At 47.9% G+C, this 13,659-nt stretch overlaps 1 protein-coding gene across 1 annotated transcript in view; it reads right to left on the bottom strand.

Moving 5' to 3' along the window:
- Positions 1 to 13,659, bottom strand: part of LOC113204172 (gamma-aminobutyric acid type B receptor subunit 2) — a gene marked incomplete in the record, with an annotated part of 318,228 nt that overhangs the window by 14,079 nt on the left and 290,490 nt on the right. Inside the window, 1 exon segment of the mRNA XM_052270631.1 lies at positions 1,998 to 2,238. Coding sequence (XP_052126591.1) covers positions 1,998 to 2,238 — 241 coding nt within the window.

Here is a 13,659-nt window from a genome sequence, read left to right as displayed (position 1 = left end):
ACCCCCACCCTGTAACTCTCCTGGTGGCAGGGACACACTATTTGGCCTACCACTGATGCTGAATATTGTTAATTCTGTTAAGGTTTCTCTCTATTTTCGTGTTTCTGTCTCCAAATGGCGCCGAATGGTGTCCGATCAAAACTTGTGTGGCGAGTCACTTCACTTCCTTTCAAAGTGTAGACATAAGAATCCACGGATGCTTGATTCTTAATGATTTCTATTTCGTCTATTTATGGATGGTTTCTAGATGAAAAAAAAAAACAACCGTTTATTTCGACCTTATTTTGATGATTTTTCTATGTTTCAAAGTAAATTTTAGTGATTTAAATGAAAATTACAAAAAAAAATTGTTAGTTTACGAGGGTATTTTCAGTGCTGTGAAACCAGCCATACGAAATAATTCACAAATTTATCAATCGCTCCTTCAGCAGAGAATCAACTGGACAAAACTGGACGTTTCAACTGGACAAAATCAGTATACGACTGAAAGTGTGGTTGCCAAGATTTAAACTAGGTGGCGCATCGTTACTAAAACGTGCTTCATTTCATCAAACCGTTTACACATTTGAAGCATAGTATAGTGCACCCAGAGAACCATTTAGTTGATACAAATGAATCAGGGTTGTAAGAAACAAAATTTAGTTCCTACAACCGACTAAAATTTAGTAACCCCATTTTTAACTAAATATGGTCGCTTCAATCAATTTAAAGCAGCTGGACTAAATTATTTCATCGCCACAGATAAATTTTGGTCTCCAGAGCTAAAATTTCGTCGGTTTTGAATTCGGTTCTCTGGACTAAACCGTCTTCTGGGTGTGACACGTGCAACACTGCCAGCAGGCCAAGCTCCTGCTGAACAGAGGTCGGAGATTTAGTAAATCTGCAGCAGAGAAGCAGAGACCACGCCACACGGCAACTGCCCCCCCCCCCCCCCCATGCACCTCTCCCTCTCCCCTACCTCTTTCTCTCCTTCCCAAATCTACCGAGCCAGTTACTGTTATGTTGAAATATACTGGCTGCTACAGCTCGCCGTGAGCCACGCCTGGCAGCAGTCCAGACAGCGCGGCGGGGCGGGGCTGCTGGTCAGGTCCGCAAAGCTAAACGTGCCACGCTGTCGGCTGTCCAGTCCACACGAGCCCCCTTCCCCCTCCCCTACCACGCCCCGGTGATTGTTTTTAAAATGGAGCTTACAGCACACGTCCACGCACAGGCGCAGCGCGGCGCCACCGCCGCGTATAAAGACCAGCGCGGGCTATTATCTCCGCCACTACTCTTTTTCATTTTTATTATTATTACGATGATTATGAAATGCTGGCGCGGCGGCGGGAACGGCCGCCGTGTGCTGCTTGTTGAAAGTAATGGTCTGGCGCGCTGAGCGGCGCTGGGCGGGCGGCTGCGTACCTGCTCGTGCCGGAAACATTCCGTTTTCCAAATAATAACAGCAAAGAAGCAATAATAACAAAAAAAAGGGCAAGCGGCGGTCCGGAATGTTGCAAGCCCCATGCCTTATAAATTCAGTGGTACTTTGACAAAATTACGAAAGTCCAAAAAAATGCATTTTTAAAAGGTATTCCAGCGCAAAAATAATAAATTATAAAACTAGATCAACAAACGATCGACCTGTTTTTTGTTTTGTTTTTCGGCCTCGGCCTTGCGTCCCGTTGTTAAAGTACTAGTGAATTGTCATTCAAGATCGAGTGTAAAAAGTCGGGCAATGGGGCATCTAATGGGCGTGAACCCCAACCCTTGCTGTTCCTGGTAGACTGGCCACCCTAATAAGATACTCTAAAATAAAGTCTCGAACTCAACTGCTACTGGTAGAACTGATTAAAAACGAACGCTGCAGCTAGCACCAGTGCAATAGCAAAATTAAGGCTGAGTTGCGGGCTATAAACGAAAAAAAAAAAACCGACAGATATTTGAAACATTGAGATCGAGCGAGTCCCATGGCTGATGGTGAACGCTGCTCAGTGCGGCTGTGCAATTTATTCACCCACCTTCTTATTGAGCTTGACGTCCGTGAAGATGGAGTGCACCCGCCACGTCTTGGAGAACATGGCGCCGAAAGCGAGTGAGAAGCCAGCCATGAGCAGCCAGGCGCGTGCCGTGCAGATGTAGGGGAACGTCTCGATGCTCGTGAGTTGCGAGTCGAGTCCCAGGAAGATGACGGACGAGTACGTTAGGAGGCAGCCCACGATGATGAGGTTGTTGAGGTGTGGCGATGACATCTTGATGTACCTGAGACAAGACAGTAAGAAAAGGCTGGTCAAATTCTTTGCAGGACATTTAACTGGCCTACTGTTGTTTTCTACGAGTCTATAGGAGATTCAGTGTGGGCAATGTCAACAACAGACCGGACACTCATTTCCTTACGGACTCGCTTACGGAGAATTTAATGAAAGCGTAATACATTTCACACAGCATTCGTAATACGGATTAAATCAAATCATTTATGCACAACAACATAGTGCATGTTGGTTTAGTTTGAACAAAACGGCAGGCTTTCTGAGCTGTTTCGTCAAGAGCAGAGACGGCGAGTCGAAAGTAAATGCTGTTTTGCTCGTGCACGGCTCGCTATTCCTGCTATTCCAGTTAGGGGTAAAGTTCTCCATGAGTCCTCCTTCATGGGCCTGATGCATCTTGAAAATGGACAAAAATTGTCCTCCTTTGACATTTAGAGTGCAGGGACGCGGCTGCAGCCAAAGACAAATTCCTTCCTTTCCCCACCCCTGCGGAGCGGTGTTTTCTTTGGACGTCGGCAGCGCCGTCATCAATTAAAGTGCAATCTAGATTTTGAAGAAAATGGCGCCAGGCTGACAGTCTCGTTTGTTCCGCGTGGCGACGCCGGCGCGGCCGCAATCAAAGTGCCATTCCGCATAAATCCTTCGGCGCAGCAGACGACCTGCCGGAAAAGATTTATACATCGCTGTCTCATTTCTGACAGTGTATACTGTCTGCGACGACGACAATAACAAACGGCGACGCGGTGGGCGACCTCCTGATGCATTTTCCGCCCAAATTGTAACCGTCGTATGTGTCAGAATGTGAGAGTGTGTGTGTGTGTGTGTGAGAGAGAGAGAGAGAGAGATATTGATATTGATATTGATATTTATTGTTTTAAGTACAAAAGACTAGAGAGTCTTATAGTAGTACATCATGACACATCGTTAGATTACAGTTCAGAAAGGTAACATATAGTGGAAGTGTTGGTTGCCGGGATAATCACATTAGTATCGAGTAGATTTTTTGATCTTATAACAAAAGATAAGGAGTGAGTTTTGACTTAAAGCTAGATAGTGACTTGCTGGTCGTAATCTCTATTGGGAGGTCGTTCCATAGAAGGACCGCACTGATCCAAAAGGCACCTCTGATTTTGTTTGTAAATTTCTGTGGTACTTGCAGGAGCGGTTTAACATTTCTGAGAGCACGATTATGCAGAGCATTTACAAATACAAGCTTAGAAAAAAGATAAGTCGGTGACCTGTCAACAATAGTTTTCTTGAGGAGACATAACAAATAAAAGTTTTGTCTCTGCTGATAGCGGAGCCATTTAACTTGTTGGTAGTACTGACTTATGTGCTCGTGGCGTGGTAAATTTAACACAAAGCGTAGACAGGCATTTTGTATGCGCTGGAGGCGCTCTTTTGACTTAAACAGCATGCCGACAGACACGGTTATACCATAATCGATGATAGGAAAAATTAAACTTTCAACAAGTCTTTTCCTGACCGGCATAGGCAAGAGGTCTTTATGCTTCCTAATACCATGGAGAGCAGCAATACATTTGTGACAGGTTGCTGTAGCGAATTTTTCCCATGTTAAATTGCTGTCAATTAATATACCCAGGTTTTTTACAACATCAAGATAAGGCAGAGGCATATTTTCTACAATGACATGAGGCTTATCGGCAGGAAGTTTCTTGATTAGTTTGGGGTTACCAATTATAATGACTTGGGTTTTAAGACCGTTAATTGCCAGGTTGTGGCCCTTTGCATAAGCAGCAAGCTTCTTTGCCTCCTTATTAATGATTTCAACAGCATTGTGCAATTTGGAGGGTGAGAATGTAACATAATTTTGCAGGTCATCGGCGTACAAATGGAATGAGGAATTTTTAAATACATCACTTATATCGTTTACATACAGAGAGTACAGCAACGGGCCAAGGACCGAACCTTGAGGTACACCAAAGAAAATGTGGAGAAGGGATGACACTTCAGTACCAGTAGATACCTGCTGTTTCCTGTCTGATAAGTAGGACCGGAACCAATCCACAGCTGGTTTAGATAAGCCTAGATGGCGAAGCTTGGTGAACAAGAGATCATGGTGTACAGATGGAAATGCGTTACTGAAGTCATACAGAACAAGTAGCGAGAGAAGCCGATCGTGCATTGCTTCCCGAATATCTCCTACAACCTTAAGCAGTGCAGTAGTAGTACTATGGCCTGGCTTGAAGCCAGACTGCAGAGGATGGAAGAGGTGATTTTTAGACATAAATGATGTTATTTGTACATGTACAATTTTTTCAAGGATCTTACCTAATATACAGAGAATGCTTATAGGTCTAAAGTCTTTGGCAGTGGTGGCGTTTGCTTTCTTTGGTATAGGCTTAATATCTGCTATCTTCCATTGATTGGGAAACTGACCAGTCTGTAACGATACATTAAAAATGTGCAAGATGGCAGGTGCTAGCTCAACAAGGCAGGTTTTTAGCATTTTTAGTGATATTCCATCGACTCCTGTTGCATTAGATTTTACAGAGTTTACTGCTCGTAGTAGGTCTGGAAACGTTATATCATGAAAATAAAACTGGTCCTCAACAAGTTGTGGTATTGCCTCATATTGAACAATTGTGTTCTCCACTGCTTTGGTGTCAATGCAAGAGACAGAGGAGTAGTGCTCATTTAGTTCATTAGCTGGTGGATATTTACAGTCAGTCGATTTATTATTTATAACATTGAACTTTTTAAGTGCCTGCCACATCTCTTTCGATGATGTTGCATTAGAAAATACAGTATATGCATGGCTGATTTTTGCGTCTCTCTTGATTCTGTTAGCCTTGTTTCTAAGCATTTTATAATTGTTTATATCACAGGAGTTTTTAGTACGGCGGCTGCGCCTATATGCTACATCACGCTGGTTCATAGCTAAGATTACCTCTGGAGTGAACCAGGGCCTCGGTTGTTGTTTAACATGGTGAGATTTCACTGGTGCGTGCTTGTCATACAGTCTGATAAGGATATCATTAAAAACAGAAAGTTTATCGTTTACATCAGTATAGTTTAACATATCCTCCCAGGGTGCTGACAGAACTTCGCTGGCAAACAAATCACAATCAAACTTGGAGAAGTCCCTCCGTGAAAAACTGACAGGTTGAGATTTTGGCACGTCGAACGCAAATGTTGCATACAGGAGATCGTGAGCTGAGAGACCACACACAGGAATTTGCATATATTTGTTGATTTTGTTAGGGCATGAGGTGGCAATCATATCCAGTGCTGAGTCGCACGACTTAGTGTGGAAGGTTTTGCCAAAGGGCACTCTTGACAAGTTACAGACCTCTAGCAGCTGAGCTACACCTTTCCCATCAGCGATATCACAACGTTTAGTACTATCAAAATGAGCATTTACATCTCCCGTGACTATCACAGACTCGTATTCAATACAGTAAGAAAATAGATGATCTTGGAATTCAGATAAATGGCCAGCTTTAGGTGGGCGATACACTGTTGCAAATAGTATGGTAGCATTGTGGAGACAGATTTCAAGGATGATGTAGTCAGGTCTCTGTTCACGCTGGAGGGGGGACACTGACTGTACCAAGACTTTACAAGAGAGAGTATCCCTCACATAAACAGCGACACCGCCACCATCGTGCGACGTACGGTTTGCCGTAAAGGCGTGAAAACCAGGTAAATGTACGACATCTTCTGCTGTTTTATAGAATGTTTCGCTCACAGAAATGATATCATGACCAGAATTATCAAATAAAAACTGGAATTCGTCTGCATGACATTTATAGGTGAGTGACTGGGCGTTAATATGCACTACTTTTAGACTGTTAGGTGATGAATCACTGAACTCACTTAAAGATTGTCTGGTTAATGCGCTATCCATTGGCAGGTTTAGTAATATAGAATAGAGAGGCAAGACAATGCATCATCAACAACAAATAGCAAGAAGAAAAAACAATTGTAATAATAAGTATAGACAACAATACACTGCAGGCTGAACAAGGGGGGGAAACACGAGAGAACAAAAGAAAAAACAATATATATAACATAATTGCATTAATATAGCTGTTCATTTTGCCAAGTCAGAAAGTTGCTGCATTCTAGTAATCTGCACTCTGGGGCTAGCTTCTTCTTTCTTGACATAGAGTTTACCCCCACTGACCCAGACATGAGCAAAAGTACTTTTTTCACGTTTGAGACGTCGAGCCTCATTCACAAGTTTGCGGAGAGCAGGGCACAGGCTGTCATTTATGAAAATTGAATCGTCACCCGAAGTATACTGCTCACCGGAAAGGCCGAGATGTTTGAGTGCTAGGTCCCTCTTCACTTTCCTCGCTTTCACAAAGTCCTCTTTGTCCGTTTTCCTCAAGAAGCGGACGTATATGCCTCTGTTGGTCGCAGACTCGGGGCCCACGCGGTGAGCTACCTCGATTTTATCCGGGCCGAGTGGGAAGGACAGCGCCCGCCCCAGACTGGCGAGGATGTCGTTGAGGTTTTCGCCCTTCTTGTAGGGGATGCCGTTTACGTCCGCGTCGTTGACGCGGCTGTACTGTTCGGCCGCCAGCAGCCTCTCCTCGAGGTCACGCACCTTGTTGCTGTTGAGTGCGACACCTTCGTCGAGTTGGTCCACGTTGGTCTCAAGCGCGCTCACCTTGGTCGTCACCTCGTCTATCTTGTTGTTGCACGACTCGATGGAGAGCGCAAGGCTGTTTTCCACGGACTCGAGCAGGACCTTCTGTGCCTGGCCCTGCGCCTGCAGCTGCGCGAGCATGGACATGACGTCGCGCAGAGTAGGCTCGGGCGAGTCTTCTTTGGGGGGCGGGTCGGCGGCGGCGCCCTGCGCTTTGAGGCACGTCGGGCAGGTCCAGGTTACGCCTGTGCCGAGCGGCGCACAGCGGGCATGACAAACGTTCTTGCACGGTTCGGCCATGCACTTGATGACCCCTTGGGTCTTGGTGACACCGTTGGTGCACAGCTGGCAGACGACCACCATGGCGAGCGGCGGCGGCGGCTGCTTGTTTACAAAAGCACGGCCACAAACAAAGTCACTGGCGGCGGCGGCGGCGGCGGAAAACGGGCGGTCACGAGCACAGGCACTGTCACAGTCACATTCAATCGTACACCACACTCCAAAATACTGAGCAATGTTCACTAAAACGGCATTTTAGTGCTATCTCCGGCAAACAACACAACGCCGGCCGGCAGGCGGGCGGCGTGCGGGCGGGCAGACGAGCGGAGCGGAGCGGAGCGCGTCCGTGCGCTCGAGCCGTCAGAACTGAAGAGAGAGAGAGAGAGAGAGAGAGAGAGAGAGAGAGAAAGAGAAATGCGATAGGGGAAACGAGAAAACACAATATCGTAATATTTGATGCGCTATCAAAAAGCAAAAGCTATTGTTTCTCTTCATCCATCCTAGACCAGCACAGCACTATATCTTTCTCCTTTCCCTTTCCTGGTTCTTGCCGGACATCAGGAGGTCTGTGGGACCCACGTGTCGTGGTGTCTCCTCACGTCAACGGTGCTGCAGGGAGGGAGAGAGAGAGAGAGAGAGAGAGAGAGAGAGAGAGAGAGAGAGAGAGAGAGAGAGAGAGAGAGAGAGAGAGAAGAAAAAGGGATCGTTCAGAGAGTACGTCCGTTCGTTAAAAAAGGGATCGCTCAGAGAGTACGTCCGTTTTTTTCTCAGATTCATTCAGGACGCGAGCATGAGGTCAGCGCCTGCAAAACTCAGGGTAGGCCCCCCTGAGTACACGGATGCACTGATGTCGCCAACCTTACGTTACTAATAATACTACCATTATGTTCTAATGAAACGCATTTCCGATAAACCTATAGATGTTTCTGTGCGCACTATAAACCCTTCTCTCTTCGAAAAATATGTAATGTGTGCAACATTTTTAGAGAGAGGGGGGGCAGGGGAGGGGAGGGGGCCAGAGGGAAGCGACAGACCCTCTACCGCTGCCCACAGCACGTCACGACTCGGACTAATCTCCCTTCCAGCCACGGCGCGCAAGGCGACAGGGAAGAATAATCCCTTTCGATCGACCACGTCCCGAACCTTCCAATCTCCCCCACACCTCCCTTCCTACTTCTTTTTCCTCCCTCTGTACTTCCGTCCTGCTTAGCCTCATCGCGCATGCAACCAGGCAAAGGCACACGTTTCTCATATTTTGGTTCAGCAATATACAAGGTGGCCGTTTTGCCCCGATAAGGTACAAATTTGTATTTTGTCCAAAAATAGATACATATTAATATGCACCTACACATAACTTCAAAACGGTGTTTGGCTAGATGTGCACAAGACGCGTATCTTAGTAATGAGAACGTGTCCCCTGGCATTACAGTGTGTGTTTCTCAAGGCACCGATCAAAATGTCCCCTATGGGTCTATGGGTCGGGATGTCGCTACAAAAATGTGTAACACGCCAATGTTGTGTGCATTTTTCCTCCCCCCCTCCCCGTTTACCACCACCCGGTCAACACACACACATACACTTGCTCCGCGCGCGCACGCCCAGCCCGGCGACTTCTTCCACTCGACGGCTTCCATTGAGGGGCACAAAAAGGGAACATCGCAGCGGGTGGGTTGCGGGGTCGGCGGGGCCGGGAGACCATGCAGGGCTTGGAAAAAGGGTGGGGAGCCCAGTAACTCGCTGCCGCAGTTTCCTTTCGCTGTCTATCTCCCCCCTCCCCCAACTCTCAGACCGTTACTAGCATTTTTTTGTTTAGACCAACTAACTTTTTTTACAGCAATTTTAGTCGCAGATTTTCCGAGTAGGCCTACTACGAAGAAATATTTAAGTTGGTACCTCGAAAATTACTAGTAGTCTTGAGAACTAGTCATTTTAAACTCACTACGAAAACAAAAGTTCGTTACGACTCAGAAAATTCCCATTATTACTCACAAAATTTGTGAATGGTTACTGCTTCAAAAAGAAATTTTTCAGCCGCGTTGCCAGTTGAGTACCACGTGCCCATTGGTCGCCCACTGGTGAAACAACTCGATGAAACTAGCCTGACAGAACGAGGGGCAATTAACATTTCAAGTTTTCCTCTCACTGTGTGGGTTTGTAACAACAGTCATCACACGGCGAAAGAGACAACAGTCACAAGAAAAACAAAGGAGTATTCATTAGTTTTAGGCCTGCAAGAAAGTTGCTGCCTGCAATCGAGTTACTTTTTGGCCCCAACATTACGATAGGCAGCAGGCACCCTGTATTGAAATTAGCGCCGCTGGAAGAGGAAAATTGGAAGGGAAGGAAGAGTAAGAAAGGGAGAATTGCGAGGAGATGGGGGAGGGCGAGGTGGCGAGGTGGACGACGAGTACGGGGAGAAAGGGTCCACGTTCTCCCGCGGAGAGAGCTGAGTGCATGCCGCACGCCACAGTGGCCACTCACATGGAAGTGCTTCCGGTCGGACACAACGTTGTCCCCGAGGTTACTGTACTGACCTCCAACCCATTTCCTGTCCGGCCAGAATCCGTTGGTTTAGTAAAGACAGGACAGGTACGGAAGTAAGAATGACCATACAAATACAATAACTAGTCAAAGAAACAACGAATGCGAGGAACGACGTGTTCAACAAGGCGTACTCGGTAAAGCCCCGTCAAAAAATAATAATTTAACAAATCATGTTCTTATCGAAAAATTAAAAACCGGTATAGATTTAGGAGGTGGGTCATTTTTCTGAAAAAATTGCAAGAAAACTGATCTTTGAGGGGACATGTCTCTAGAAAATAGTTGAAGTCGTAAATATTAGACCAAACAATGCCAACCCAACAAATGTACCTAGTACAAACAAGGAAGTGTATTTGCCATAGAACACACTAAGCAGTGTGTTCTTTAATGACCTTGGGTACCGGATGTAACTGTGAATACGCAGGAGTGTGGCGGGATTGCATACGCCATGGCCCCTTACGGGTTTAAAGAGTAGGCAAACCCACAACGCTATGCTGCGTATTCGAAGTTACGCCCGGTATACACGTACAAGTGTGTACATTATAAATGTACCAAGTCGAATTTTCTTTGAGTTACTAATTTAACTTTTTTTGCAGTGAAAACCTTATAATCCCCGCGCACAACTTTAGTTCTTAAAGTGTGAGAGCTCAGTAAGCGCCTGTGGGCCACCTGCATAGGCAACGTGCTCAACGCGGCTGCTTGTAGATTGCCTACCCGGGCTTCCACAGGCGCTCACCGCAGCTCTGGCTGAAGGAGAAAATTCAAATGTAACTGTAATTGGGCTTCAATAAAGCCATTCAAAACCCAGAAACTGAACTGCAGCGGAGGGACCCCACGCACCCGGCAGGGGGTCGGAGAAAGAAGGGAAAGGAAAAGTTGAAAGGAGAGGGGAAGGGCAGCGGCTCGAGGGAAGGCGGAGGAGAGGCGAGGAGAGTATGAAAGGGCCACCGCAGTCACCGGGACCAAGGCCCGGCGGGAGGTCGCGTTAGGGGTCTAATTTGGGGAGTAGAGGCGGCGGTAGCGGCGGCGGCGGTGGTAACAGGAGCCGGGGAGGGCGCGCACGACGCCTCGGCAGGGCCCATTACGACATGCGTCGGGGAGGCGCAGCGAGAGAGAGAGAGACGAAAAAGAAAAGACACGAAATGTACTGCTTTATCCGCCTTTGTCGACCTTGCACATAATAGAACCAATTCCCACTGAGGTTGTGTGTGCCTAAGTCGCACACAAACGGACGCTTCCCCAGACTCTCTCACTATCCACCACACTAAATTTTTAACAACCCCCTTTCAAGGCATTTGCGTATTTCTCTGTGCCTCATCTGTTGCGAATTATTTTAAATGCAAACTTGTTAACAACGTATAAAATACATGAACGGCGTACCGGGTGTTTCATGAAAGACACAGGTGCGAGTGGGTTTGCCTACATGTTCTGCCCGTAAGGCACCTTAGCCCATTGGGTAGGCAAACCCGCCCGCACATGTGTCTCTTATGAAACACCCGGTACAAGAAGTCTCATAAAAATTATCGTGTACACTCTCAGCCTGTACATTTAGGAGAACGATCCTAAATTTACGCAGACACTGACAAATTTGTTATCGTCGAGGTTATCGTAAATGGATGATTTGTTCGTCGAAAAAACCCACAAGTTAATTGATTTCAAAACTTTTCAATTTTACATTATTCCAATTCGTAACTTTAAAATTTGCACTTCTAATTTACGATAGATTTTAGGCTTCACAAAAATTTTCAAAGGCCATTTAACCGTAAATGGTAGAATTTTTTTTAAAAGTGTTTTACACAAGGAGGGCTGACCCCAAACGAAGTTGTCGTCGTATCGAAGTGGAGCTAGCAAACGCCCTTTAATGAAAGGAAGGGCCAGCTAGTTTCCTGTCGTTCCTTTTTTGCAGTCTTAAGGGATGACGCGCGCGTGCTTGTAAAAGCGTTGTTATAGCCCGTGCCGTTGCAAGTCGTCCCTAGGTTCCCGTAGCGCGTCCTGCCGAAGGCCCCGCCGAAGGCCAGGCGACAGCGATCGTGAGCACCACCTTCAGGCCGGGCCCCGGCCGGTGCGAAGAGGGCCTTCATAAATTATACGGTCGAAGAGAGGGAGAGAGGGAGAGGGGGTTGTCCGTATTGTTAAGCAGCTTCCCCTTCCCTCTACCCCCATGCTCATCTCTCTGTCTCTTTCTTTCTCTCTTGTCTCTCCCCTACCTCTGACTCCTACAACCACACGCCCCCTCCCTCTCTACCTCTCCCTCCCTGCACTGCTGTGTCGAAGTCATTCGTGCGCGATAAATTGTCCGTATGAATTGCTGGTGCCGGTCGAGGGCGTGGCGAGGTGGGTGTGGCGTGGCAGCGGGGGACGTGGCGGAACGTGGCGGGGCGTGGGAGAACGTGGCGGGGGCGGGACGCGACGTGGTGAAGAGAATACGGCCTCTAACCCGAGATAGGGGGCACCTGGCACTATATAATAGTAGAACTGTAAAGAGTAGTCTCTCGTATATGACATTTGATGAAGTCTCATACGCAGCAAACTAGTTCGCGACGTACGAGTGAATAGTTCGGTCGGGATTGCTCAGAAAGTACAGACAAAGGCGCTCGCTCGCTCACTCACTCACCCCACACAGACACAAGGTCCAGGGGGGAGACCGCGCGAGCAGTATAAGTTCCTCTCCGGAGCAGACGATATTGAAAGCGATTGAAAGGGCCCAGGAATTGAAGCACATTACCATGCAGAGAGAATATGGCGCAGACAGGTGTGACACTTGCGGTTATGAGAAATTGAAACGAACGTGCGGTGGCTGCGGGGACGAGATGAGAAAGGGGGCAGAAAGAAAACGTCGGGATAAGGTTATTTGGAGGGGGAAAGAATACGGCAGACGGGAAAGACAACTCTGAGCAGCAACACTCCGAGAGGGGAGCGAGGAAGAACGGTTGTAAAAGGGGGGGTAGGGGATGGAGAAGGAATGAAACGATGGAAGTGAATAAGTTAGAGAGAGAGGGAGAGAGAAAGAGAAGAGAGAGGGGGGCGCAGTTGTGAGGGAATGGAAATGTGTTCGTCGGCGGTTATTGAATATCCGCTGGGTGAAATCTGCTCACCGAGAAGCTGTAATCCTTCCTAATCTGCGTTTATACTCCGGGCAGCCACACAGATCAACAACTTGGATTCCGCACCCCTTCCCCCACCCCCTACCCCGTTCCTCTCATCCTCTTACTGCATTACAGCCTGCTTTCGTGGAGTACAGTGCATGGAATGAGGCGCAGCAGACGGCCTGGGCGGTGGAATTGGAGACTGGACTCAGGGCAGACAATGCAATGCGAGTTATACTCTGGAGCAGTTCTATGAAGTGCATCAATCAACGTCAGTAATTTTTTTTGCAACACGGCGTCGACTGCCGTCAATTTGGCAGACCGGCGACGAGTCCGAGGAGAGGCGGCCGCCGCCGAACGATCACGATGGACACCAAAGACAGCCGTGCTACCGCCCAGGAGCTTTAGGGGGGAAAGGGGAGGGGGGCAGGCCCGTGCCGCCAAGCCACCGCACACGCAGAGAGGAAACTTTGCGTTTGCGCGCCTGTCTGCGTGTGTCAGCAACAAACTCGCAATGGGCCAACGCTCGCGGCCTAGCAGCGGCCCGGCGGCCTCGGCAGCCTCGGCAGGGGGCGCGCCTCCGGCGGGGCGGCCGTCCCTCGCCGCGCGTCCCCAAAGGCCTGCATTATGCAAAGAAGTTCTGACGATTCCTAACACACGCCGCAGGTCCCATCCGGCCGGGGCGGCTGCAGGCGGCCCACAGGGCTGTCTGGGTTTGAGCGTCTATCTCTCGCCCTCACCCTGCGCACTCCCCTCCCGCCCTCTATCCCACACTGTCAAAAACACTGCGATGTTTTAGCTTTAATGCACTGGTAAAACAAGTGTGCAATATTTGCACACCAACGTGTGCAAGTTGTGATTTTGCACATTACATGGTGTTTAACTCAAGTTG

This window comes from Frankliniella occidentalis, unplaced genomic scaffold (assembly GCF_000697945.3).
Source record: "Frankliniella occidentalis isolate FOCC.00 unplaced genomic scaffold, Focc_3.1 Scaffold131, whole genome shotgun sequence".
NCBI lineage: Eukaryota > Metazoa > Arthropoda > Insecta > Thysanoptera > Thripidae > Frankliniella > Frankliniella occidentalis.
The sequence above is the reverse complement of the archived record's forward strand: the minus strand, read 5'-3'. Positions and strand labels throughout refer to the sequence as shown.